This window comes from Phaenicophaeus curvirostris, unplaced genomic scaffold (assembly GCF_032191515.1).
Source record: "Phaenicophaeus curvirostris isolate KB17595 unplaced genomic scaffold, BPBGC_Pcur_1.0 scaffold_290, whole genome shotgun sequence".
Lineage (NCBI taxonomy): Eukaryota > Metazoa > Chordata > Aves > Cuculiformes > Cuculidae > Phaenicophaeus > Phaenicophaeus curvirostris.
This window is the reverse complement of record NW_027206902.1, coordinates 1-27,167: the sequence shown is the minus strand read 5'-3', so window position 1 is coordinate 27,167 and position 27,167 is coordinate 1. Positions and strand designations below refer to the sequence as shown.

Below are 27,167 nucleotides of genomic sequence, written 5' to 3'. Positions count from 1 at the left end.
GCACCGTGGAGGTGGTGGAACCCCATTTCCAGCATCTCAGTGGTGGTGGAACCCCATCCCCAGCACCATGGAGGTGATGGAACCCCATCCCCAGCACCGTGGATGTGATGGAACCCCATCCCCAGCACCGTGGAGGTGGTGGAACCCCATTTCCAGCACCGTGGAGGTGGTGGACACCCATCCCCACGTACCGTGGCAGTGGTGGCTGGGGCGGCAGCGCCTCAGTTGTCCCTCGGAGCAGGTGCAGACGTGGCAGTTGAGGGTGACCTCCTGGCCCGGGCGCAGCCGCAGGGCCCCCGCCTGGCATGGGCAGCGGCCACGGCGCACGCAGTGACCGCCCTCCACGTCCAGCACCAGCCCCGCCGAGCACCAGCACCCTGAGGACAGGGAGGGTGGGAATGGACCATTGAGGCCACCAGCACCAAGGAACATGCCCATGGAGGCCACCAAACCCTTGGAGAACACACAACCCCTGGTGGCCACCTACCCATGGAACCCATCAGACCCATGGAATTCATCAGATCCATGGAACCTGCCCATGGAGGCAACCAAACCCATGGAGAACATCTGCTCCATGGAACCTGCCCATGGAGGCCACTCAAGCCATGGAGGCCACCTGCCCATGGAGGCCACCTGCCCATGGAACCCATCAGACCCATGGAACCTGCCCATGGAGGCCACCACACCCTTGGAGAGCACCTGCTCCGTGGAACCCAGCCATGGAGGCCACCAGTCCCATGGATCCCCCCAGCCCAATGTTGTCCTCACCGGGGCTGCAGGCGCGGTGGTGGCAGCGGGAGCCATCGGCGAGGTCCTCGCAGGTGGCCGGGCAGGGGGCGCAGGGCCAGGGCCGCAGCCCCACGGCGCAGGGGGCGCTGGCGTTGGGGCACGGCTCGCAGGGGGCTGCGGGGGACACGCCGTGGGGCAACCCGCCCCACAGAGACCACCCACCCCATAGCGACCACCTGCCCCATGGAGAACATCTACCCCACAGTGACCACCTGCCCCATGGAGAACATCTACCCTACGGAGAACACCTGCCCCATTGGGACCCGCCAAGCCCCATGGACTCACCAAGCCCCATGGAGCCCACCAAGCCCCATGGAGAACACCTGCCCCATGGAGAACATCTACCCTACGGAGAACATCTACCCGAGAGTGACCACCTACCCCATGGAGAACATCTACCCTATGGAGAACACCTGCCCCATGGAGCCCACCAAGCCTCATGGAGCCCACCAGCCCCATGGAGCCCATCAAACCCCATGGAACCCATCAAACCCCACGGAACCCACCAGCCCCATGGAGCCCACCAAGCCCCATGGAGCCCATCAAATCCCATGGAACCCCCTCCTCACCAATGTCGGTGGTGGCCACAGGGTGTCCATGCCGTGGGGTGCAGGGTCTCCCACCATTCTGGGGGGGTCGGCAGAGGCGGCGCCGCACACGCACCCCCCCACAGCCACCCACGCAGGGCGACCACGGCCCCCACGACCCCCACACACCGTCCTCTGCGGGGACAGCGGTCAGGGGTGACACACCACCCCAGGGACCCTCAAACCCCAGAGAGACCCAACCCTGGAACCCCCAAACCTCCCAGGAAGCCCCAAACCTCCCAGGAAGCCCCCAACTCCAGGTAGACCCAACCTTGGAACCCCCAAATCTCCAGGATCTCCAACCATGGATCCCTCAAACCTCCAGGAATACCCAAACCTCTGGGATCTCCAACCATGAACCCTCCAGGTCCCCCCCAACCATAGAATCCCCAAACCTCCTCAACCACGGAACCTCTAAACCTCAAGGAACCCCAACCATGGACCACCCAGACCTCCAGGACCCCCCAACCCCCCGTGATCTCCCACCCTGGCCCCCCCAGACCCCGTGGTGGCCGTGGTCTCACCGGGGCAGGCGGTGTGGAAGCAGGGCTGCTCCTGGGTGTCGTGTCCCCGGCAGCGCCGAGGTCCCCGCAGCCGACAGCCCCGCAGGCGCCGCCGCCGCCCCGGCCCACAGGACCTGCTGCACGGGCCCCACCGGCCCCACCGGCCCCACGACCCACAGGCCTCCTCGTCACGGGACGGCCCCGCGGCCGCCTCACAGTCCAGCACCCCGTCACACACCTGGGGACGGCACGGGGACAGCCAGGTGGGGACGGCAAGGTGAGGACATCAGGATGGGGTGAGGACGTTGAGATGAGGACAATGAGATGGAGACGTTGAGATGGGGACATCGAGATGAGGGCGTCAAGATGGGGTGAGGACGTTGAGATGGGGACAATGAGACGGGGACATTGAGATGAGGGCGTCAAGATGGGGTGAGGACGTTGAGATGGGGTGAGAACGTTGTGATGGGGATGTTGAGATTGGGACATTGAGATGGGGACATCAAGATGAGGACAGGAATGTTGAGATGGGGATGTTGAGATGATGACATCAAGATGGGGAAGAGACATTGAGTTGAGAACATCAAGATAGGGATGAGGACATTGAGATGGAGATGAGGACATTGAGACGGGGATGAGGACATTGAGATGGGGACATCAAGATAGGGATGAGGTTGAGGACATCAAGATGGGGACAAGGATGTTGAGATGGGGATGAGGACGTTGAGACGGGGACGGGGACGTTGAGATGGACACGGGGCCACCAGTATCCCAGGAGCCCCGTGGTGGCCCCAGGGCTGGTCACCCCCTCAAGGGTCCCACGGCACCTGCTGGAAGGTGACGCACTCGCCGCCTCCGCAGTCAAACTCGGGGCAGGGGCCTCGCGTCCCGTTGCTTCTGGTCACTGCGAGGAGACACGGGGTCACGGCCGCCCCGGGGGCCCCCACGCCGGGTCCCGTCTCGGGGGGTCCTCACCGCAGCCCAGCTCGTCCTCGCCCTGGGGACAATCCCTGGCGCCATCGCAGACCCTGGAGACGTTGAGGCAGACGCCGTCGTCGCACGCGAAGAGCCCCGGGCAGGGGGGGGCGGTGGCAGAGCCTGAGGGGCAACCACGGCCACGTCAGCACGAGGAACCTCCCATGGTGGGGCCACCACAGCTGGGGACCCCCAAGAGCCTCCAACGCTGGTGGCACCGACGACAGAGATGCCAGAAGGACCTCCAAGAACATCCCATGGGGCGGGTCACCAGGGCTGGAGACGTCCAAGAACACCCAGCACTGGCACCAAGGATGGGGACGTCAGAAGGACCTCCAAGAACATCCCATGGTGGTGTCATCAAGGATGGAGACACCAAAAGGGCCTCCAAGAACATCCCATGGTGGTGTCATCAAGGATGGAGACACCAAAAGGACCTCCAAGAACATCCCATCGTGGTGCCACCAGGGCTGGGGACCCCCAAGAACATCCAGTGCTGGTGTCACCAAGGATGGGGACACCCAAGAACATCCAGTGCTGGTGTCACCAGGGCTGGGGACTCCCTAGAAGGTCCCATATTTGGTGTCCCCAGGGCTGAGGAACCCCAAGAACATCCCACGTTGGTGCCACCAAGGCTGAGGAACCCCAAGAAGATCCAATCTTTGGTGCCACCAGGGACAGGGAACCCCAAGAAGATCCCACGTTGATGTCACCAAGGCCGGAGAACCCCGCGAAGGTCTCTCTCACCGCAGTGGTCGCTGTCCTCATCAGAGCCGTCGGCGCAGTCGGCGTGGCCATCGCAGAGCTGGTCGGGGGGGACACAGCCGGTGGCGTTTGCGCAGGAGAAGTCCCCGTGGGCGCAGCCTGAGTCGCAGCCCTCCTCGTCGGAGCCGTCGGCACAGTCGGCGTCACCGTCACAGAGCCAGCCCCGAGGGACACAGCCCCCGTCCCCACAGGCCACACGGCCATCTCCGCAGCCTGGAGGAGAACCTGGAGCTCCAAGGGGCCACCACGGAGCTCCAAGGAGCCACCACATTGGAGAGCACGGAGCTCCCAGATGCCACCATGGTCCAGGTTCCATCATGGAGCTCCCAGATGCCACCACAGTGGAGAGCACAGAGCTCCCAGGTCCAGGTGACACCATGGAGAAGCATCTGGAGCTCCTGGGTGACACTGTGGAGCTCCGAGGAGCCACCGTGGCCCAGATGTCACCATGGAGCTTCAAGGTGCCGCCATGGAGAAGAACCTGGTGCTCCAAGGTGCCACCGTGGAGCTCCCAGATGCCACCTTGGTGAAGAGCATGGAGCTCTGAGATGCCACCATGGTCCATGTGCCCCCATGGGGCTCCCAGCAGCCCCCACAGCCTAGATGCCACCTTGGTGAAGAACCTGGAGGTCCTAGACGACCCCATGGAGCTCCAAGATGCCCCCATGGTCCAGGTTCCCCATGGAGCTCCCAGATGCCCCCAAGTAGCTCCCAGGTTCCACCACTGCCCCCCCTCTGTCCCAGGTGCCCCGTGTCCCACCTGTGGCGCCGTGGGTTGCCGTGGGGCGCCGTGGGCCACAGGCGTCTCCGCAGCCGCAACCTTCACCCTCGGCCGCGCAGGAACCGTCGGGGCAGGGGACGCGGCCCGGGGGGCACGAGGGGCGACCCACGGCGCCTGGGGGAGAGGAGCCGGGGGGCAGCTACCGGTCTCTATGGGGCACCTATGGGTCTCTATGGGGCACTATGGGGCAGCTATGGGTCTCTATGGGGCAGCTATGGGTCTCTATGGGGCACTATGGGGCAGCTATGGGTCTATATGTGTCTCTATGGGGCAGCTATGGGTCTCTATGGGGCACTATGGGGCAACTATGGGTCTATATGGGTCTCTATGGGGCAGCTATGGGTCTATATGGGTCTCTATGGGGCAGCTATGGGGCAACTATGGGTCTATATGGGTCTCTGTGGGTCACTGTGGGTCCCTATGGTTTACTACGGGGCAGCTATGGGGCAGCTATGGGTCGCGTCACTCACCTGGGCACCCGGCCTTGTCGCTGCAGTTACGGGGCGCAGCACAGCCTGCTGTGGGGCAGGGACCCCGCTATGGGGCAGGGACCCCGCTATGGGGCAGGGAGGGACCCCGCTATGGGGCTCTATGGGTGGCTATGGGGCAGCTATGGGGCTCTATGGGTGGCTATGGGGCTCTATGGGTGGCTATGGGGCAGCTATGGGGCTCTATGGGGCTCCATGGGGCAGCTATGGGGCAGCTATGGGGCTCTATGGGTGGCTATGGGGCTTTATGGGGCGCTATGGGGCAGCTATGGGGCAGCTATGGGGCTCTATGGGGCTTTATGGGGCAGCTATGGGTGGCTATGGGGCAGCTATGGGTGGCTATGGGGCTTTATGGGGCGCTATGGGGCAGCTATGGGGCAGCTATGGGTGGCCATGGGGCAACTATGGGGCTCTATGGGGCAGCTATAGGGCTCTATGGGGCAGCTATGGGGCAGCTATGGGTGGCCATGGGGCAGCCATGGGGCTCTATGGGGCAGCTATGGGGCAGCTATGGGGCACTCGCCTGCGTCGCAGCCCTCGTCGCAGCCCTCGCAGCCTCCGCAGCTCCCGCTCCGCAGCCGCTCGCAGCGCCAGCGACCCCCATGGCACGAGCTGCGCCGTGGGGCAGAGCCGGCGTGTGGGGCGGGGGGGCTGTGGGGCAGCTACGGGGCTCTAGGGGTCACTACGGCTTGTTATAAGGAGCTATGGGGCAGCTATGGGTCGTTATAGGCAGCTATGGGGCAGCTACATGGCTCTATGGGTCATTATAGGTAACTATGGCTCGTTGTAGGGAGTTATGGGGCGCTATGGGGCAGCTATGGGGCAGCTATATGGCTCTATGGGTCATTATAGGTAACTATAGCTCATTGTAGGGAGCTATGGGGCGCTATGGGGCAGCTATGGGTCCCCATAGGGAGTTATGGGGCAGCTACATGGCTCTATGGGTCACTAAGGGTAACTATGGCTCGTTGTAGGGAGTTATGGGGCGCTATGGGGCAGCTATGGGTCCCTATAGGGAGTTATGGGGCAGCTATATGGCTCTATGGGTCATTATAGGTACACTATGGCTTGTTATAGGGAGTTATGGGGCGCTATGGGGCAGGTATAGGGCACTATAGGGAGTTAGGGGGCAGCTATAGGGCACTATAGGGAGTTATGGGGCAGCTATGGGGCAGCTACATGGTTCTATGGGTCACTACAGGTAACTATGGCTCGTTGTAGGGAGTTACGGGGCGCTATGGGGCAGCTATAGGGCGCTATGGGGAGTTATGGGGCAGCTACATGGCTCTATGGGTCATTATAGGTAACTACGGCTCATTGTAGGGAGTTATGGGGCAGCTATGGGGCACTATGGGGAGTTATGGGGCAGCTATGGGGCAGCTATGGGGCAGCCGTGGGTCACTCACCAGTTGCTGCAGCCCTGGGTGGTTTCGGCTCCTTCGGGGAAGGCGAAGCCGCCCCAGAAACAGGGGCAGGAGGAGGGGGGGACGCAGACCCCGCCTGCCCCACAGCGACCCACACTCACCCACCGCGCCCCACAGCGGCCCCATAGCGACCCATAGATGCCCCATAGTGACCCATAGCGACCCATAGATGCCCCATAGCGACCCATAGATGCCCCATAGCGACCCACAGCTGCCCCATAGCGACCCATAGATGCCCCATAGCGACCCACAGCTGCCCCATAGCGACCCACAGCTGCCCCATAGTGACCCATAGATGCCCCATAGAGACATATAGCGACCCACAGATGCCCCATAATGACCCACAGATGCCCCATAGTGACCCACAGCTGCCCCATAGCGACCCATAGATGCCCCATAGCGACCCATAGCGACTCATAGATGCCCCATAGTGACCCACAGATGCCCCATAGTGACCCATAGATGCCCCATAGCGACCCACAGCTGCCCCACAGCTGCCCCATAGCGCTCACCGTGCCAGACGGTGCCTGTGGGGCAGAAGCAGCCCTCGAGGCAGCCCAGGGGGCGGCAGCGCTCGGGGCCCTGGGGGTCGCGGCAACTTGGGGGGCAGGGGGGGCCGCAGGGGCTGTACTGCTGCCCCCCATCGCACTGCAGGGCTGAGCACTTGGGGGTCAGGGCGGCCTCTGCCCCACAAGTGCTTCCAGACCCACAAGTGCCCCCAGACCCATGGGTTCTCCTGCCCCATAGGTGGTTCCAAACTCACAGCTCATGGGTTCTCCAGCCCCACAAGTGGTTCCAGCCCCACAGCCCATGGGTTCTCCTGCCCCTCAAGCCCCTCGAGATCTCCATGGCTGGAGGATCCATGGGTCCAAACCTTGACCTCAACCCAACCCATGGGATTCTCCTGCCCCACAAGTGCCCCCAGACCCACCACAACCCATGGGTTCTCCTGCCCCACAAGTGCCCCAAGATCCCAGGCCTGGTCCCATCTCCATGGGTGGAGAATCCATGGTTCCTCATTGACTCCAACCCAACCCATGGGGTTCTCCTGCCCCTCAACCTCCCTGGACCCCCAGATCTCAACCAGGAGCTTGTGAGGATGGAGGTGGGACTCACGGCATGACCCATGGGTTCTCCTGACCCCCAGAGCCCTCAAGATCTCCATGGCTGGAGGATCCATGGGTCCAAACCTTGATCCCAACCCAACCCATGGGTTCTCCTGCTTCTCAAGCCCCTCAAGATCTCCATGGCTGGAGGATCCATGGCTCCTCATTGACCCCAACCCAACCCATGGGTTCTCCTGCCCCTCAAGGTCTCCCTGGACCTCCAGATCTCCCCTGGGGACCCATGGGGATGGAGGTGGGACTCACGGCAGAGGTCCTGGCTCCTCCAGCGGATGTGGAGGCCGCGCCGGCCGCACTCCTCGGCGTAGGCGGCGATGGCCGTGCAGAGGCACTCGCAGTCACCCCCAGAGTCACAGCTGCCGGAGGAGAGGACACGGGGGGACATCACGGCTTGAGAATCCCCAGGGCGGAGGAGAAGGAGGAGGGAGGAGGTGGTGGAGGATGAGGAGGAGGTGGAGGACGAGGAGGTGGAGAATGGATGGGAATAGAGGTGGAGGAGGAAGAGGTGGAGGAGAAGAAGGATGGGGAGAAGGAGAGATGGGAATAGAGGTAGAGAAGAAGGAGGTGGAGGGATGGGAATAGAGGAGGAGGAGGAGGGATGCGAGTAGACATGGAGGTGCAGGAGGAGGTGGTGGAGGAGGGATGGAAATAGAGGTGGGATGGGAATAGAGGTGGAGGAGGAAGAGGTGGAGGAGGAGAAGGAGAGATGAGAATAGAGGTGGAGAAGAAGGCGGTGGAGGAGAGGCAAGAGAAGAAGAAGGGATGGGAATAGAGATGGAGGAGAAGGAAGAGGAGGAGGAGAAGGAAGAGGAGGAGGAGAAGGAGGGATGGGAACAGAGATGGAGAAGAAGGAGGAGGGGGAGAAGGGAATAGAGGAGGATAAGGAGAAGGGATGGGAGTAGACGTGAAGGTGGAGAAGGAGGTGGAGGAGAAGGAGGAGGTGGTGGAGAAGGGATGGGAATACAGATGGGATTGGAATAGAGGTGGAGGAGAAGAAGGAGAGATGGGAATAGAGGTGGAGGAGAAGGAGGTGGAGGAGGAGAAGGAGGGATGGGAATAGAGATGGAAGAGAAGGAGCAGGAGGAGAAGGGATAGGAATTGGGGTGGAGAAGGAGGTTGAGGAGGAGAAGGAGGAGGAGGTGGGATGGGAATAGAGGTGGAGGAGAAGGGGGAGAAGGAGGAGGGGGAGAAGGAGGAGGGGGAGAAGGAGGAGGGGGAGGCCGAGGAGTGTGTGTCCCTGACCCGCAGGCGTCGAAGAGGCACCACTGGTGGTAGCGCTGGGCGGGCACCAGGCGGTGGCAGGGGGCGAAGAGGCCCTGGAGCAGCACCGAGCAGCGAGAGCGAGACCAGCGCCGGCGCCACGGCTGGGCCTGCCGCACCAGTCACACCCCAGTCCCCTCCAGTCTCATCCCAGTCCCCTCCAGTTTCCCCAGTCTCACCCCAGTTCACCCAATCCCAACCAGTTCTTTCTGTCTCATTCCAGTCCCTCCAGTCTCTCCCCAGTCTCATCTTGGAGCTCTCAGTGTTATCCCAGTTCCCCCAGTTCCTCCAGTCTCATCCCAGTTCCTCTAGTCCCCTCATCTCACCCCAGTGCCCCCAGTTCCCCAATTGTCCCCCCAGTTCCCCCAGTCCCATCCCAGTTCAGCTCCCCCATCCCCTACAGCTCCCCCAGTTCCCCAGTCTCTCCCCAGTTCCCCCAGTCTCCCCAGTTCAGTTCCCCAGCCCAGCACAGCTGCCCCAGTTCCCCCAGTTCCCACACAGCTCTCCCAGTTCAGTTCATCAGCCCTGCCCAGTTCCACCAGTCTCCCAGTCCCCCAATTCCTCCAGTTCCCCCAGTGCTTCCAGCAGTCTCACCCCAGTCATCTTCTTCACTCCCACCTAGTTCTACCAGTTCCCTCACTCTCCTCCCAGTTCCCCCAGTCTCCCCAGTTCCCCCATTCTCATCCCAGTCATGTTCTCCAGTCCCTCCCAGTTCCCCCAGTCCCTCCCAGCGCTCCCAGTCTCATCCCAGTTATCTTCTCCAGTCCCACCCAGTTCCCCATACTCCCCCAATCCCTCCCAGTTCCCCCAGTCTCACCCCAGTCATCTTCTCCAGTCCCCCCAGTCCCCCCAGTTCCCCCATTGTCACCCCAGTCATGTTCTCCAGTCCCTCCCAGTTCCTCCATTCTCATCCCAGTTATGTTCTCCAGTTCCATCCAGTCCCACCCAGTTCCACCCTTCCCCTCACAGTCATTTTCTCCAGTCCCTCCCAGTACTCCCAGTGCTCCCAGTTCCCCATTTTCTCTTCCCAGTTCCCCCGTTCTCATCCCAGTTATGTTCTCCAGTCCCACCCAATCCCACCCAGTTCCTTCTCCTCCCAGTCACCTTCTCCAGTCCCTCCCAGTGCTCCCAGTCTCATCCCAGTCATCTTCTCCATTCCCATCCAGTTCCCCATTCTCCCCCGAGTCCCTCCCAGTTCCCCCAGTCTCATCCCAGTTACGTTCTCCAGTCCCACCCAATCCCACCCAGTTCCACCCTTCTCCTCCCAGTCACCTTCTCCAGTCCCCCCAGTCCCTCCTAGTGCTCCCATTGTCCTCCCAGTCATGTTCTCCACTCCCACCCAGTACCTCATTCTCCCCCCAGTCCTTCCCAGTTCCCCCAGTTCCCCCATTCTCATCCTAGTCATGTTCTCCAGTCCCACCCAATCCCTCCCAGTTCCCCCAGTCTCCTCCCAGTCACCTTCTCCAGTCCCCCCAGTCCCTCCCAGTGCCCCCAGATCCCCCGTTCTCCTGCCAGTCATGCTCTCCAGTCCCACCCAGTTCCCCCAGTCTCATCCCAGTTACGTTCTCCAGTCCCACCCAGTCCCATCCTTCTCCTCCCAGTCACCTTCTCCAGTCCCCCCAGTCCCTCCCAGTGCTCACGGCGCAGGGGTGTGGGGCGTGGGCGCTGCCCGCGGGGCAGAGGCTGCTGAGGCGCCAGGAGTGGCCGAAGCTCTGGGCCGTGGGCTCCTCGGCTCCTCCGCGGCTCCTCAAGTCGTTGGCGGCGTCGCCGTCGAAGTTGCCGCAGAGCCCGGCCACGCGGCCACGGTGCCGCGGGTCCAACCGCACCGACACCCGCGTCCCTGCGGCACCACCAGCACCTCCAGACCAGCCACCCCAGAACCTCCTCGAGGTGGTCCCACCTCCATCCATCCCCATCACACACCGTGGTGGCCCCCCAGAAACACCTCGAGATGTTCTCACTCCATCTGTGCTGACCCCACAACCACCTTGAGATGTTCTCACCTTCATCTGTCCCCATCAGGATGTGGAGGCCCCCCAGAAAATACCTCGAGATCTTCCCACCTCCATCTATCCCCATCACACACTGTGGTGGCCTCCCAGAAACACCTTGAGATGTTCTCACCTCCATCTCTAGTGACCCCACAACCACCTCGAGGTGTTCTCACTTCGATCTACCCCCATCACACACCGTGGTGGCCCCACAGAACCTCCTCGAGATGTTCTCACCTCCATCTGCGGTGACCCCACAACCTCCTCCAGATGGTCTCACCTCCATCGAACCCCACCACAGGCCATGGTGACCCCCCAGAACCTCCTTGAGATCTTCTCACCTCCATCTATCCCCATCACACACCACGGTGACCCCCCCACAACCTCCTTGAGATCTTCTCACCTCCGTCCCACATCACCGTGAGCCCCAGGCGGGTGAGGAGGAGCAGAAAGAGCCCGGCGCGCTCCAGGGCCAACCCAGTGCCGCTGTAGAGCTTGGGGGGTTGGACTGGGACACCATTGACCGTCACGTCCCGCCCTGAGGGACAGGGAGACAACGTCCACCAGGGAGTCAAGGAACCGTGGGATGGGTTGGGAGGGACCTCAAAGCCATCCAGTTCCAACTGGAAGGGGACGCGTGGCCTTGTCAAACCTCATCCATGGTCTCAGCCCATGGATCCAACCTGTCCAGGTCCCTCTGTAGAACCTCAGCCCATGGATCCAACCTGTCCAGGTCCCTCTGTAGCCCCTCTGTAGCCCCTCCAGGTCCCTCCATCTCCTCCACCTCATCCATAAAGACGTTGAGCAGAAGATTCCTGCGAGAAGGCCCCGTCCCAAGCCGTGGTTGCCCCCCGTGGCCACGTCCCTCACCTCGCAGCATGTGCACCACGGTGCCGCCCATCACCACCACCACCGACTTGGTGCAGGTGACGCCGCCGGTGCCGCAGGGGACGTTCTCGGCCGTGACGCTGAAGAGCCCGGTGGCCTCGCGCACCAGCAGGTACTCGCAGTCCCCGAGGAAGGAGAAGGCTCTTCCATCGAAGGTGACGTAGTGGGAGTCCCCGACGGCCACGCAGGTCCCGGCGCAGTCTTGGTGGCCGCAGAGCCACCGCTGCCCCCGGCAAACGCTGCGTGGAGACCAAGCTCAGCGCCGGCACGACCCCCGTGGCCCCACAGGGTCCCACCAGGTCCCACTGGGTCCCACCAGGTGTTGCAGTCGTGGGTGATGGTGGCGTTGGGTTGGTAGAGACGCCCTCCGTGCTGGCATGGACACTCCTCCGGGGACACGCAGCGACCCTCCTGCCGGCACCACACCCACCACCAAGCCCAGGAGATCCTCACGGACCATCCAGGACCTCTGGACGCACCACCCCATGTCCATGTCCCCTGTCTCCTCCAGCTCCTTGGTGATCCACACGCTGGATCTCCTGACCCCCAACCTCCTTGGCTTCCAGAATCCCAACTCCAGCTCCTCCAGAACTCCTGGACCCCTAAGTTCTCCATCCCCATCTCCATGTCCCTTGTCTCCACCAGCCCCTGGTCCCCAAAGTCCTGGATCTCCTGACCTCAAACCTCCTTGGCTTCCAGATTCCCAACTCCAGCTTCTCCAGACCCCCCAGTTCTCCAGCTCCCTCATGCCCCACGTCCTCTGCTTTCTCCAACCTCCTGGACCCCCAAGTTCTCCACCCCTCAATGTCCATGTCCCCTGTCTCCACCAACCCCCTGGTCCCCCAAGTCCTGGATCTCCTGACCTGCAACTCCTTGGCTTCCAGACTCCCAACTCCAGCTCCCCCAGACCTCCTGGACCCCCAAGTTTTCCACCCCCCAATGTCCACGTCCCTTATCTCCTCCAACCCCTGGTCCACCACACCCTGGACCTCCTGACCCTCAACCTCCAGCTCCCCCCAACCCCCTGGCTCCCTGGTTCCTCCACCCTCGGTGTCCACGTCCCCGTGGAGCTGGGGTGACCCACCAGGTAGAGGGTTCCTGGGGGGCAGACGCAGCCGTCGTTGGCGCCGTCGCAGGAGCCGTTGGGCTGGGAGGGGAGGCAGCGGCGCAGACAGGACCCCGGCGCGTGGACAAGCCCCGCGGGGCAGCGGGCGGCCAGGGGGCAGGAGGCCCCCGCACAGCGCCAGGACCCGGCCACGCAGACGCTGCGGGGGGAGGACGACCCAGTCCAACAGAGTCTCCATCCCATCCCATCCAATCCCATCCCATCCCCATCCCATCTCCACCTCCATCCTCATTCCATCCCATCTCCTCCCCATCCCATCCCCATCTCCATCATCTCCATCCCCATCTCCACCATCTCCATCCCCATCATCTCCATCCCCATCATCTCCATCCCCATCATCCCCATCCCCATCATCCCCATCCCCATCTCCATCATCCCCATCTCCATCATCCCCATCTCCATCATCCCCATCATCTCCATCTCCATCCCCATCCCATCTCCCAGTGGAAGCCACCTGAGCTCTTCACTGGTGACACTAACATCCTACATTGGGGACACCCAATGGAAGCCACCTGAGCTCTCTTGGCAACACCGACGTCCCATGGTGGGGACGTCCGATGAAAGCCACCTATCCCGCTGTGCTGTCCCCCACGGGCCGTAGGAGGGTTTCATCAGACGTCTCCACCTCGTCCTCCACGTCCCACGGCAGCAGCTCGGTGTCCCTCGTCCCCCTCTGTCCCCAGGGTCCCTGGCCCACAGCGCCGTGGTGGGAGATGGAGGGGATGGGGATGGAGGGGATGGGGATGGGGATGGGGATGGGGAAGGGGAAGGGGAAGGGGAAGGGGAAGGGGAAGGGGAAGGGGAAGGGGAAGGGGAAGGGGAAGGGGAAGGGGAAGGGGAAGGGGAAGGGGAAGGAGAAGGAGAAGGAGAAGGAGAAGGAGAAGGAGAAGGAGAAGGAGAAGGAGAAGGAGAAGGAGAAGGAGAAGGAGAAGGAGAAGGAGAAGGAGAAGGAGAAGGAGAAGGAGAAGGAGAAGGAGAAGGAGAAGGAGGGACCACGCACCAGGTGTCGCAGCCCTGCTGGATGCGGCTCCCAGGCGGGAGGACCTCGTTGCCATGGTGACAGGGGCAAGCGGCCGGGGGGACACACTGGCCACCCTCGTCCAGGACCAGCCCGGGGGGACAGTGGCAGCCGGGGACGCAGAGACTGTCCAGCTCGGGGCACGAGGTGGTGGCTCCGTCCGGGAGGAGGTCACGGCAGGTTTGGCCACAGGGAGGACCACACTCCAGGTACTGCTGCCCCCCGCGGCACGGCCAGCCTGGCGGTGGCACGGGGCATCACAACACCTTCTGCTCTCCCATCCCATCCCATCATCCATCCTATCTCAGCCCATCCATCACATCCTACTCCATCCATCTCATCCATCACATCCCATCCCATCCCTCCTGTCCCACCCTACTCCATTCTGTCTCATTCCATCCTAACCCCATCCCGTCCATCCATCCCATCTCACCCCACCCATACCATCCCACTCCATCCATCTCATCCCATCCATCCATTCCCACCCTACTCCATCCATCACATCCATCGTATCTCATCCATCCTTCCTGCATCCATCTCATCCATCTTTCCTGTCCCATCCTACTCCATCCATCCTACCTCATCCCTCCTATCTCATCCATCCATCCCATCCACCTCATCCATCCCATCTCATTCCATCCATCCATCCCATCTCATCTCATTCCATCCACCCATCCCATCCATCCCATCTTATTCCATCCATCCATCCATCCTATCTCATTCCATCCATCCATTCCATTCATCCCATCCATCCCATTTCATTCTATCCAACCATCCCATCCATCCCATCTCATTCCATCCATCCATCCCATCTCATTCCATCCAACCATCCCATCCATCCCATCTCATTCCATCCAACCATTCCATCCATCCCATCCCATTCCATCCATCCATCCATCCCATCCATCCTATCTCGTTCCATCTCGTTCCATCTCATTCCATCCATCCATCCCATACATTCCATCTTGTTCCATCTCATTCCATCCATCCCATCCATCTCATTCCATCCATCCCATCCATCCCATCCCGTCCCATCCCATCCCGTCCCATCCATCCCACCCGTCCCCCCCACCGCAGAAGGTGTGGTTCCTCCAGGCGAGGGTTGTCCCCTCCCGGGCGCAGCGCCAGGCGTAGGCGGCCAGCACCGGGCAGAGGCAGCGCCGGGCGCCCCGGCAGCCGCAGGCGTCGAGCAGGCACAGCTGGACGAACGGCTCCGGCTCCACCACCTGGTGACACAGCTGGAGAGCGAAGGAGAAGGTCACGGCTCCACCACGAACCACGGATCTGCTTGTCCTGTTGGGTTGAGGGCCGTGCGGCACCTGGAAGGTGGCTCCGAGGAGGACGGCGCAGGTGGCCTCGGCGAGGTCGCGGCGCCCGGCGAAGCCGCAGGGGTCGGGGGGGACGGGGCCGAGGACGGGGCAGGCGCCGGACGCCCGGTACGAGTTGGCGAAGGCCGAGACGCTGGTCTCCACGTCGCCCGCCGGGGTGGTGAACTCGTCCTGCTGGTTCCAGTTGAAGGTCCCGCAGAGACCACGGACCTGCCGGGACGGGGATCAGGAGGAGGAGGAGGAGGAGGGTTGGCTCATCCTGTCCCATCCCAGACCATCCCATCCCATCCTACCTCATCCATCTCATCCATCCAACCTCATCCCATCCATCACGTTCTACTACACCCACCTTACCTCATCCCACCCATCCTACTCCATCCATCTCACCTATCCCATCCCATCCCACCCCATCCCATCCTTCTCCATCCCATCCCCATCTCCACCCTCATCCCCATCGCCATCCCATCCCCATCTCCATCCCCATCTCCACCCCCATCTCCACCTCCACCCTCCCATCCTTCTCCATCCATCTCACTCATCCTATCTCATCCCATCCATCCCATCATCCTCCATCCACCTCCTCCACCCCATCTCATCCTATCCACCTCAGCCGTCCCCATCCCATCCCATCCCATCCCATCCCATCCCATCCCTGCTGGCAGATGGATCTCCTGATGGACCCCAGCCTGGCTCCACCAGGAGGACTCAGCTGGAGCCCAGGTCTCACCCTCCTGGCGAAGGTCGGCTGGAGGGTGATGTAGGCGGCCGGGGTCTCCAGCCCCCAGAGGACGTGGGCTCCGGAGGTTTGGAGCAGCAGGAAGGAGGAGGACGCGTGGCGGACGTTCATCCCGGCGCTGCTGAAGGGCAGAGTCACCTCCTGCCCATCCACTGTCACCTCCCCTGGGCCAGGAGACAGGGAGGACATCAGGGTGTGACCAACATCCTGGTTTCCATCACCATGGGGACATCAAGGTGTGACCCACGTCCTGGTTCCCACCCCCATGGGGACATCGGGACATGGTGACCACGCTGGGTGGGGCAGGAGGACAGTCCCCGTGTCACCTGAGCCGTGGAGCCGGGCGGACACCCCATGGGCGTTGACGCTGATGGATCGGAAGCAGCCGAGATGTTGGTGTCCGTCACACGCCGTGTGCTCCATCGTGACCTCCAGCTCCCCCTTCACGAAGTCCTGGGGTGGCAGAGGCCACATGGACCCACTTGGTGCCACCAGGGCGGGTCCTCATCATCGTGACCACCACCCCGACCACCGTGGTGGCCACCGGTACCTGCACCAGCGTGTAGGCGCAGGAGCCCTCGAAGGAGAAGCGCTGCTGGTCGAAGGTGAGGAAGTGGTGGCCACCCAGCACCTCGCACTCGGCCGGGCAGGGGTCCTGCGTGCAGAGCCACTGGCCACCCCGGCAGGTGCTGAGGGGACACGAGGGGACACCGAGACCACCGAGGTGGAGAAGACCATGGACACAACTCCAGTCATGGACGTCCCAGCCCAGAACCTGGGGTAGGGCTCGGTTCCCAATGGAATCATGGAATGGTTGGAAAAGATCTTGGAGATCGAGTCCAACCATTCCTGGCCACCACCAAACCATCCTTGAGCACCACATCTACCCAGCTTCTCAGCATCTCCAGGAACAGGGCATCCACCACCTCTACCAGGGCTGAGAACCCTTTCCATGAAGAGATTCCTCCTGATGTCCAACCTGATTCTCCCCTGGTGCAACTTGAGGTCATCCCCTCATCCTGTCCCCTGTCACTTGGGAGAAGAGCCCAGCACCCACCTCACCACAACCTCCTCTTCAGGAGCTGCAGAGAGCAATGAGGTCTCCCCTCAGCCTCCTCTTCTCCAGGATAAACAGCCCCAGGTCCCTCAGCTGCTCCTCACAACCCTTGTTCTTCAGATCCTTCACCAGCTCCGTTTCCTTCTCCAGACGTTCTCCAGCCCCTCAAGGTCTTTCTTGGAGTGAGGGACCCAAAACTGACCCCAGGATTCGAGCTGTGGCCACACCAAGTCCATGGGGACAATCCCTTCCCTGCTCCTGCTGCCACCCCAGGGCTGATCCAAGCCAGAAGGCTGGTGGCCTTCTTGGCCACCTGGGCCACCGCTGGCTCATGTTCAGCTGTTCTCAACCAACACCCCCAGGTCCTTCTCCTCCAGGCAGAAGGATCCAACCTGTCCACATCCCTCTGTAGAACCTTGGCCCAGGGATTCAATCTGGAGACACCACTCCAAGACCTAGAGATGACTCCAAGCCCTGGAGAAACCACACCAAGCTCTGGAGACACCACACCGAGCCCTGGAGACACCACTCCAAGCCTTAGAATCGTTACTCTAGGGCCTAGGGATGACTCCAAGCTCTGCAGACACCTCTCCAAGGCCTGGAGACACCACTCCAAGCTCTGAAGACACCACACCAAACAACGGAGACCCCAACCAAGCTCTGGAGACCCCAGTTGCGGGGCCTCCAGCTCCCTCCCCACCTCTCCAGGCGGGCGCGGGTCTCACCAGCGGTTGCAGCGCTGGCGGATGCTCTGGCCGGGCCGGTAGCGCCGATCCCGGTGGAGGCAGGAGCAGGCGTGGAGGGGGACGCAGCGGTGGCCGTCGCGGTGGAGCCCCGGGGCGCACTCGCAGCCGCCGGCGCAGTCGCTGCGGCACGAGGGCTCCTCGGCGCTGCCGGCGCCGCCGCAGGTGGCCGGGCACGAGGAGACACAGTCCGAGAAGATCTGCCCCGCGGCGCAGGCACGGCCTGAGGGACCTCAGAGTTGGACACGCCTGGAGGAGCTTCTGGGGGGCCACGCGAGGGATTGGGGGGCACCCAGGGGAGGGGGGGACAGCACCAAGGGGGCTACGTGGGCTTTGGAGGTTCTCCAAGTTGAGGGGCACCAGCCAGAAGGTTTTCAGGAGCCCCGGACCAAAGGGTCTCACATGGGCTTTGGGTTTCACCACGTTGAGGGGCACCAGAAGAAGCTTTGGGATGCCCAGGACCAAGGGGTCCCAAGCTTTGGGATGCCCAGAGATTGGGGTTCACTCAGTTGAAGGGGACCCAGCATCGAGGGGTCTACATGGGCTTTGGAGGTGCCACCATGGTGAGGTTCACCTTGGCCTTTGGGTCTCACCATGTTGGGGTTCACCTTGTCCTTTAGGTCGCACCATGTTTGGGTTCACCTTGACCATTGAGGTGTCCCCATGTTGAGGTTGACCTTGGCCATCAGGTGCCACCATGGTGAGGTTCTCCTTGTCCTTTAGGCCTCACCATGTTGGGGTTCACCTTGGCCTTTGGGTCTCACCATGGTGAGGTTCCCCTTGGCCTTTAGATCTCACCATGTTGAGGTTCTCCTTGGCCATTGGGTCTCACCGTTTTGGAGTTCACCTTGGCCTTTAGATCTCACCATGTTGAGGTTCCCCCTTGGCCTTTGGGTCTCACCATGGTGAGGTTCCCCTTGGCCTTTGGGTCTCACCATGTTGAGGTTCACCTTGGCCATTGGATCTCACCATGTTGAGGTTCCCCCTTGGCCTTTGGGTCTCACCATGTTGAGGTTCCCCTTGGCCTTTGGGTCTCACCATGTCGAGGTTCTCCTTGGCCATTGGGTCTCATCGTTTTGGGGTTCACCTTGGCCTTTGGGTCTCACCATGGTGAGGTTCACCTAGACCTTTAGGTGTCCCCATGTTGAGGTCCCCCCTGCCCCGTTGGGGTCCCCCAGGCCCCCGTTCTCACCGCAGAGGCCGTGGTGGCGCCACTGGAGGTGGCTTTGGTGCTGGGCGCACTCGCGGGCGTAGGCGGCGAAGGTGTCGCAGGCGTCTCGCAGCCAGCGCCCGGCGTCCCGGCACAGCAGCTCCAGGCACGCCGCGTGGAACCCACCGGGGTCCACCTGGGGGAGGTGGTGGGGTTGGAACCTTCTGGTGGCTCTCGGATCCCTCAGGGTTGCGGGGGGTTGTCCCCTCACCTTGTGGTGGCACGGCCGGAACGGCTCCGCCAGGAGCCTGGAGCACGTGGCCTCGGCCGCGAGCCGCGACGCGTTGTCCGGGGAGCAGCCGAGCTCCACCGCGTCCTCGCAGGAGAACTGAGAGGGGTGGGGAGAAGCTCCAAGATGGGGAGAACATCAGGGGTGGGGAGAAGCTCAAAGATGGAGAGAACATCAGGGGTGGGGAGAAGCTTGGAGATGGGGAGAAGCTCAAAGATGAGGAAAAGCTCAAAGATGAGGAGAACCTTAATGATGGGGAGAAGCTCAAAGATGGGGAGAAGCTTAAAGATGGGGAGAAGCTCAAAGATGGGGAGAAGCTTAAAGACGGGGAGAAGCTCAAAGATGGGGAGAACCTTAATGATGGGGAGAAGCTCAAAGATGGGGAGAAGCTCAAAGATGGGGAGAAGCTCAAAGACGGGGAGAACCTCAAAGATGGGGAGAACCTCAAAGATGGGGAGAACCTTAATGATGGGGAGAAGCTCAAAGATGGGGAGAACCTTAATGATGGGGAGAAGCTCAAAGATGGGGAGAAGCTCAAAGATGGGGAGAAGCTTAAAGACGGGGAGAAGCTCAAAGATGGGGAGAACCTTAATGATGGGGAGAAGCTCAAAGATGGGGAGAAGCTCAAAGATGGGGAGAAGCTTAAAGACGGGGAGAAGCTCAAAGACGGGGAGAACCTCAAAGATGGGGAGAACCTTAATGATGGGGAGAAGCTCAAAGATGGGGAGAACCTTAATGATGGGGAGAAGCTCAAAGATGGGGAGAAGCTCAAAGATGGGGAGAAGCTCAAAGATGGGGAGAACCTTAAGGATGGGGAGAAGCTCAAAGATGAGGAGAAGATCAAAGATGGGGAGAAGCTCAAAGATGAGGAGAACCTTAAAGATGGGGAGAAGCTCAAAGGAATTGGGGTGAAATTGCAACTGGGGGCCATTGGGGACATGGGACAGGAAGATGGGGGGACACCACCATGGGGATGGAGATGGTCTGGGGACACGGGGGGACCGGGAGGTGGTCTGGGGACATCACCGTGGGGATGGAGATGGTGTAGGGGCATGGGAGAACAGGGGACAGGGAGATGGGGAGCCACCACCATGGGGTTGGAGATGGTGTGGGGACGCCAGGTGACGTGGAGCTGGGGACAGCAGGGGACACCCAGCCCACCCTGGTACCTCCTCGTCAGGGACCTTCCAGGAGTTGCCAAAGGTGGAGGCCAAGGTGGCCACGTCCCCTCCCGGCTGCAGGAAGTCGTCTGGGGGACAGGAGGGGGGGGTGACAATCGAGGGGACGCGGGAGGTGGCCCCTCCAGGCGTGGGGACAGCGTCCTACCCGTAGGGTCATCGTTGTAGGAGCCGCAGAGCCCCCAGGTGCCGCCCCACAGCTCGGCGCCCACGGCCACCGTGACAGCTCGGTGACCGTCCAGGGCCACCCGCACCCCCAGGCCACTCGCCACGGCCACCCAGTCGCCCGGCCACGTGACACTGAGGCCTGGGGACACCAGTAGGGGGTGGAGGTGGGATGGGGACACGGGGGGACATGGGACAGGGAGATGGGGACATGGGGAGACACCACCATGGGGGTGGAGGTGGTCTGGGGACACTGGGGGACATGGAGACGTGGGGCATGGAGACTGGGAGACACCACCATAGGGCTAGAGGTGGTGTGGGGGACGTGGGACAGGGACATGGGGACATCAGGAGACACCACCATGGGGATAGAGATGGTCTGGGGACATGGGACGAGGTGATGGGGACATGGGGGACACCACCATGGGGATGGAGGTGGGATTGGGACATGAGGGGACATGGGGACATGGAGGTGGGGAGATGCCACCATGGGGCTAGAGATGGTGCGGGGATGTGGGACAGGGGCACGAGGACATGGAGACCTGGGGGGACACCACGATGAGGTTGGAGGTGGTGTGGGGACATGGGGTGGGCACAGGACCTGGAGATGGGGCTGTGGTGGGGACGTGGCTATGGGGATGGAGGCGGGGGGGGACATGGGACAGGGAGATGGGGACACAGGGGACACCACCATGGGGCTGGAGTTGGGGTGAGGGCATGGGACAGGGCGCTGGCCTCACCGCCGTGCAGGTAGGGTTGTCCCTCCGGCACCACCACACCGTTCACGGAGATGTCTCGGCCCTGGGCCACCACCGTGTCCATCCCGAAGGTCATGTGGAGCACCTGGAGCAGCAGAACATCAGCCCTGCCTGAGCAGGGCCACCAGCAGCTCTGCTGGAAGCCACCGATGGCCACACTGTGAGGGTGGGACACGCCAAGGGGACACAGGAGCAGAGGACACATCCCTAGAGGGGTTCAAGGCCAGGTTGGATGGGGCTCGGAACCCCTGATCCAGTGGGAGGTGTCCCTGCCCATGGAACTGGATGATCTTTGAGGTCCCTTCCAACCCAAACCATCCCATGGTTCCATGATTCCAACTCGTTCTCAACCAGAACCCCGAGATCCCACCCCTGGAGGTGTTGAAGGCCACGTTGGATGGGGCTTGGAGCCCCTGATCCAGCGGGAGGTGTCCCTGCCCATGGCTGGGGGTGGAACTGGGTGATCTTTGAGGTCCCTTCCAACCCAACCCATTCCTTGATTCCATGATTCTAACTTGGTGCCAACCAGAACCCCCAGATCCCACCCCTGGAGGTGTTGAAGGCCACATTGGATGGAGCTTGGAGAACCTCATCCAGTTGGAGGTGTCCCTGGATGGGCTTGGAGGTCCCTTCCACCCCACCCCGCCACCCGGTTCCTGGTTGGAGGGGCCGTTGGGTACCCGCGGGTCTCCGGCGCTGACGGTGACGCCCCAGGTGCCGTCGGTGGCCTCGGCCAGGCTGTAGGTGCAACCTCCGGAGAAGTGGAAGTGGGTCCCGTCGAAGGTTCGGTACCGCGCCCCGGCCCAGCTGAGGCACCGCGCCGACAGCCCCCGGCGCCGCAGCGGCACCGCCGCCACCGGCCCTGCCACCGGGGACACCTCGTTGTGCTCCGCGTCCTCCTGAACCCCCCTGAGATGCCTCCACGGGGCCGGGACCCACCTGGGAGGTCCACGCGGGAGCAGGAGATGCAGGTGGAGTTGCTGCCGCTGCTCCAGCTCCGGCCCCAGCGCCGCCGGCAGCACTCGCCGAGGCTCACGGCCGACACGTTGGGGGCACCGTGGTGGCACTGCCACGCGCTGAAGCAGCGACCCAGCTCCACCGACACTGGCGGCCAGCGGGGAGACACGGCAACGAGGTGGCACCGCGGCCAGAGAGACGAGTGCGGGGCAGCAGGGGCAGGAGATGGGCTCGTGGTGGCACCAGGGGGGAGGAGATGGGCTCATGGTGGAGGACATGGGCTCATGGTGGCACCAGGATGGTGGAGATGGGCTCGTGGTGGCACCAGGGTGGAGGAGATGGGCTCGTGGTGGAAGGGATGGGCTCTTGGTGGCACCAGGGTGGAAGGGATGGCCTCATGGTGAAGGGGATGGCCTCATGGTGGCACCACAGTCTAAGGGATGGCATTGAAGTGACACCAGGGTGGAAGGAATGGGCTTGTGGTGCAAGGGATGGCACCAAGGTGACACCATAGTGGAAGGGATGGCCTTGAGGTGGCACCAGGGTGGAGGAGATGGGCTCATGGTGGAGAGGATGGCCTCATGGTGGCAGCAGGGTGGAGGAGATGGGCTTGTGGTGGCACCAGGATGGTGGAGATGGGCTCGTGGTGGCACCAGGGTGGAGGAGATGGGCTCGTGGTGGCACCAGGGTGGAGGAGATGGCCTCGTGGTGGCACCAGGGTGGAGGAGATGGCCTCGTGGTGGCCAGGATGGGCTCGTGGTGGCACCAGGGTGGAGGAGATGGGCTCGTGGTGGCACCAGGGTGGTGGAGGAGATGGCCTCGTGGTGGCCGGGATGCGCTCGTGGTGGCCAGCTGACCCTTGGGTGGCACCCACCTTGGTCGCAGCGGGCGCCGCTCCAGCCGGGGCAGCAGGTCCTCTGGGTGCGGTTCCTCCCCACCAGGCGGGTCTCGGCCGGGCTGCGAGGAGCCGCGTCACCCGGGTCGGGTTGTCGTCCCCCCCCGTGGTGTCCCCACCGCCGTCCCCTCCGTCCCTCACCGGTAGATGTAGCAGATCTGGGGGTCCCCGGGGAGGTCCCCGTGGTCACCGTAGACCCGGAGCATGCGGGGCTGGTCCAGGCGCCAGCCGGCCAGGCTGTAGCGGGGCAGCTGGGCGCAGGGCACCGCGTCCTCGCGCCGCGGGGACACCTCCTCCTCCAGCTGCTCCTCCAGCCTCCGCTCGCACCAGCGCCTGCACCGCGGGGACCAGGGGACACCGGCCGTGGGGACACCACCCACCTGTGTCCCCATCCCACCAACACACACCTCAACAGCATCACCCACGGTCATGGTGCCACCACCCTCTGTGTCCTCCAAGCCCATCACATCAACACCAGCCTCAACATCATCATCATCCGTGGGGCCACCAGGCCTGGTGCCACCGCCTTCCGTGTCCCCATCCCACCAACACCCACCTTAACAGCATCATCCTTGGTGCCACCACCCATCTGTGTCCTCCAACCCCATCACACCCACCTCAACAGCATCACCTGGGGGGCCACCAGGCCTGGTCCCACCACCTTTTCATGTCCTCATTCCACTAATACTCAACTCAACAGCATCATCCATGGTGCCACCACCCATCCGTGTCCCCCAGACCCATCACACCAACATCTGCCACAACATCATCACCTGGGGGGCCACCACCCACGGTGCCACCACCTTCCGTGTCCCCAACCCCATCACATCAGCACCCACCTCAACAGCATCATCCATGGTGCCACCAACCCTGGTGACACCACCCATCTGTGTCCCCAGGCCCCATCCCACCAGCACCCACCTCAACAGCATCATCCATGGGGCCACCAGCCCTGGTGACACCACCCATCTGTGTCCCCAGGCCCCATCCCACCAGCACCCACCTCAACAGCATCATCCATGGTGCCACCAACCCTGGTGCCACCACCTTCCGTGTCCCCAAACCCCATCCCACCAACAGCCACCTCTACATCATCATCCATGGGGCCACCAGCCCTGGTGCCACCATTCCCCGTGTCCCCAGCCCCGGGGACGCGGTGCAGGACTCACCCCGCGGCTGCTTCCACCGTGGCCACCGAGAGTAGCCCCCAGGTGGCCAGGACCCAGGTGGGCGCCCGTGGCCGCCTGGCCCTGCCGGGGGTGGCCCCCGGTGACGCCGACGCCGCCCCCCATGGTCCCACCGGGTCCCAGCGTCACCGCGGCGAGACGGGACCTGCAAGGCCACCAAAGAGCCCCCTGGTCACCCGGAGCGGCCACTGGGACAGAGGGGGCACCGTGGCCAAATGCCCTTGTCACACCACGGTGTCCCCTGGCCATGTCACCTTGTCCCCTGGCCACACTGTGATGTCCCTTGACCATGTGACTTTGTCCCCTTGGCCATGTCACACTGTCCCCTGGCCACACTGTGGTGCCCATTAGCCATGTCACTGTGTCCCCTGGCCACATGAGTGTCCCCTGTCCCCACCCCGGTGTCCCCTGGCCATGTCACCTTGTCCCCTGTCCCCACCCTGGTGTCCCCTGGCCATGTCACTGTGTCCCCTGTCCTCACCCTGGTGTCTCTTAGCCATCTCACAGTGTCCCCTGTCCTCACCCCAGTGTCCCCTGGCCATGTCACATTGTCCCCTGTCCTCACCCCAGTGTCCCTTAGCCATCTCACAGTGTCCCCTGTCCCCATCCCAGTGTCCCCTGTCCCCATCACACTGTCCCCTGTCCCCATCACACTGTCCCCTGGCCATGTCACCTTGTCCCCTGTCCCCACTCAGTGTCCCCTGTCCCCATCCCAGTATCCCCTGGCCACATCACACTGTCCCCTGGCCATGTCACCTTGTCCCCTGTCTCCATCCCAGTGTCCCCTGTCCCCATCCCAGTGTCCCCTGGCCATGTCACCTTGTTCTCTGGGATTGTCACGGTGTCCCCTGTCCCCACTCCATGTCCCCAGCATGTTTCCCCCCCCCCAAGTCCTGGTGACCCCCTCGATGTCCCCCTTACCTGGTGCCACCCGTGTCCCCTCTGGGCTCCGTCCCTGTCCCCGCGGGTCCCTCTGGGGTTTTTATGGGGCGGCGCGCAGGGACATCTGTGGGGACAGCGATTGGGCGCAGCTGGTGGGACAAAGCCACCGCGTCCCCATCACCCGGGTGACGCCCCGCAGGACCGTGGGTGACACCGGAGACGGGGCCACCGCGGTGGCTTTGGCCAGCGGGGACACATCCTGCATCCGGGATTGTCCCCAAGCCCCTGGCACAGATGTCACCAGCTCCCTGCATGGTGTCCCCAAACATCTCCAGCCCCACAGTGGTGGCCCCCCCGTGCCCCCATCTCCCTGTCTCATGTCCCCTAATGTCCCCAAACACCTCCAACCCCATGGTGGTGGCCCCCCCATGTCCCCTAATGTCCCCAAACATCTCCAAATCCATAGTGGTGGCCCCCTATCTCCCTGTTCCATGTCCCCAAGTGTCCCCAAACACCTCCAACCCCATGGTGGCGGCCCCCTATGTCCCCATCTCCCTGTCCATGTCCCCTAGTGTCCCCACACCACCTCCATCCCCATGGTTGTGTCCCCTCCGTGTCCCCAGGTGTCTCACCCCATGTCCTTGTGTCCCATGTCCCAGTGCCTGGTGACCAGTGTCCCCATTTCCCATGTCCCGTGTCCCACTGTCCCCTGTGCCCTGGTGCCCCTGTGTCCCCGTCCCTGTGCCCAGTGCCCCACGTCCCTGTGTCCTATATCCCATGCCCCTTTTCCCCATATCCCATGTCCCCATGTCCTATACCCCCATGTCCCATACCCCCATGTCCCCATGTCCCATGTCCCCATGTCCCTGTGTCCTATATCCCATGCCCCTTTTCCCCATATCTCACGTCCCCATGTCCCATACCCCCATGTCCCCATTATCCCATGTCCCTTTTCCCCATATCCCATGTCCCCATGTCCTATATCCCACGTCCCTTTTCCCCATATCCCATGTCCCCATGTCCCATACCCCCATATCCCATATACCCATGTCCCCATGTCCTCTGTCCCCATGTCCCTGTGTCCTATATCCCATGTCCCCTTTTCCCCATATCCCATGTCCCCATGTCCCATATACCCATGTCCCTGTGTCCCATATACCCATGTCCCCATGTCCCATATCCCCATGTCCCCATGTCCCCTGTCCCCATGTCCCTGTGTCCTATATCCCATGTCCCTTTTCCCCATATCCCATATCCCCATGTCCCCATATCCCCATGTCCCCATGTCCCCATATCCCTGTGTCCTATATCCCATGTCCCTTTTCCCCATGTCCTATATCCCATGTCCCTTTTCCCCATATCCCCATATCCCATGTCCCCCATGTCCCATATCCCCATATCCCCCGTCCCCATGTCCCCATGTCCTGTATCAGCCGGTGGGGGGAACCGAGATGGTTCCATGGAGGGGAGGGGACAGGGATAGGGACCAGGAGGGGGGTGATGGGGGGGGGGCACATAGGGGACCAGAGGGAGGGGGATGGAAACTGGAGGGGGGGGGCCGGGGGGGGACATGGGGATGGGGGGAGGGGGACATGGGGACGGGGGGGGGGAGGGAGAAGGGGATGGGGACAAGAGGGGGGGACAGGGAAGGGGGGGATGGAGATGGGGGGTCAGGGAGGGGGAGATGGGGACGGGGGGGGGGGGACAAGGAAGGAGATGGGGGTTGGGGACAAGGGGGGGGGGACAGGGGAGGGGGGAGAGGGGTTATAGGGGGGAGGGGGGAGACAGGGAGGGGGGGGGATGAGGATGGAGGGGGGGGGATGGGGACTGGGGAGGGGGACAAGGAGGAGGGGGCTTGGGGACAAGCTTGGGGGGGGACACGGAGGTTGGGGGGGACATGGGGGGGGAGGGATGGGGACAAGGGGGGGGGGGACAGGGAGGGGGGGGATGGAGACTGGGGTGGGGGGAACAAGGTGGGGGGGACAGGGAGGGGGAGGATGGAGACGGGGGGGGTGGGAGGGGGAAGGGGGCGGGGGGGGACATAAAAGGACCTGGGGGGGTGGGGACGGGGAGGGGACAGGGAGGAGGAGGGGAAGGAGGAGGAGGAGGGGGAGGGGCGGGGG

The 27,167-nt window shown here is 62.7% G+C and overlaps 1 protein-coding gene across 1 annotated transcript in view; it reads right to left on the bottom strand.

The window, feature by feature from the left end:
- LOC138734865 (SCO-spondin-like) overlaps window positions 1-25,309 on the bottom strand; it is a 47,236-nt gene extending 21,927 nt beyond the window's left edge. Inside the window, 36 exon segments of the mRNA XM_069882684.1 lie at window positions 192-377; window positions 769-903; window positions 1,359-1,511; window positions 1,901-2,117; window positions 2,707-2,773; window positions 2,806-2,977; window positions 3,602-3,832; window positions 4,380-4,514; window positions 5,412-5,500; window positions 6,295-6,388; window positions 6,825-6,968; window positions 7,683-7,792; window positions 8,679-8,806; window positions 10,337-10,536; window positions 11,091-11,225; window positions 11,558-11,814; window positions 11,892-11,986; window positions 12,660-12,840; window positions 13,702-13,957; window positions 14,792-14,957; window positions 15,039-15,257; window positions 15,775-15,947; window positions 16,110-16,236; window positions 16,334-16,472; window positions 17,566-17,806; window positions 18,776-18,929; window positions 19,005-19,121; window positions 20,192-20,271; window positions 20,349-20,507; window positions 21,106-21,208; window positions 21,804-21,985; window positions 22,048-22,227; window positions 22,955-23,037; window positions 23,117-23,355; window positions 24,145-24,307; window positions 25,212-25,309. Coding sequence (XP_069738785.1) covers window positions 192-377; window positions 769-903; window positions 1,359-1,511; window positions 1,901-2,117; window positions 2,707-2,773; window positions 2,806-2,977; window positions 3,602-3,832; window positions 4,380-4,514; window positions 5,412-5,500; window positions 6,295-6,388; window positions 6,825-6,968; window positions 7,683-7,792; window positions 8,679-8,806; window positions 10,337-10,536; window positions 11,091-11,225; window positions 11,558-11,814; window positions 11,892-11,986; window positions 12,660-12,840; window positions 13,702-13,957; window positions 14,792-14,957; window positions 15,039-15,257; window positions 15,775-15,947; window positions 16,110-16,236; window positions 16,334-16,472; window positions 17,566-17,806; window positions 18,776-18,929; window positions 19,005-19,121; window positions 20,192-20,271; window positions 20,349-20,507; window positions 21,106-21,208; window positions 21,804-21,985; window positions 22,048-22,227; window positions 22,955-23,037; window positions 23,117-23,355; window positions 24,145-24,307; window positions 25,212-25,309 — 5,608 coding nt within the window.
- Between the last annotated feature and the right edge of the window lie 1,858 nt (window positions 25,310-27,167).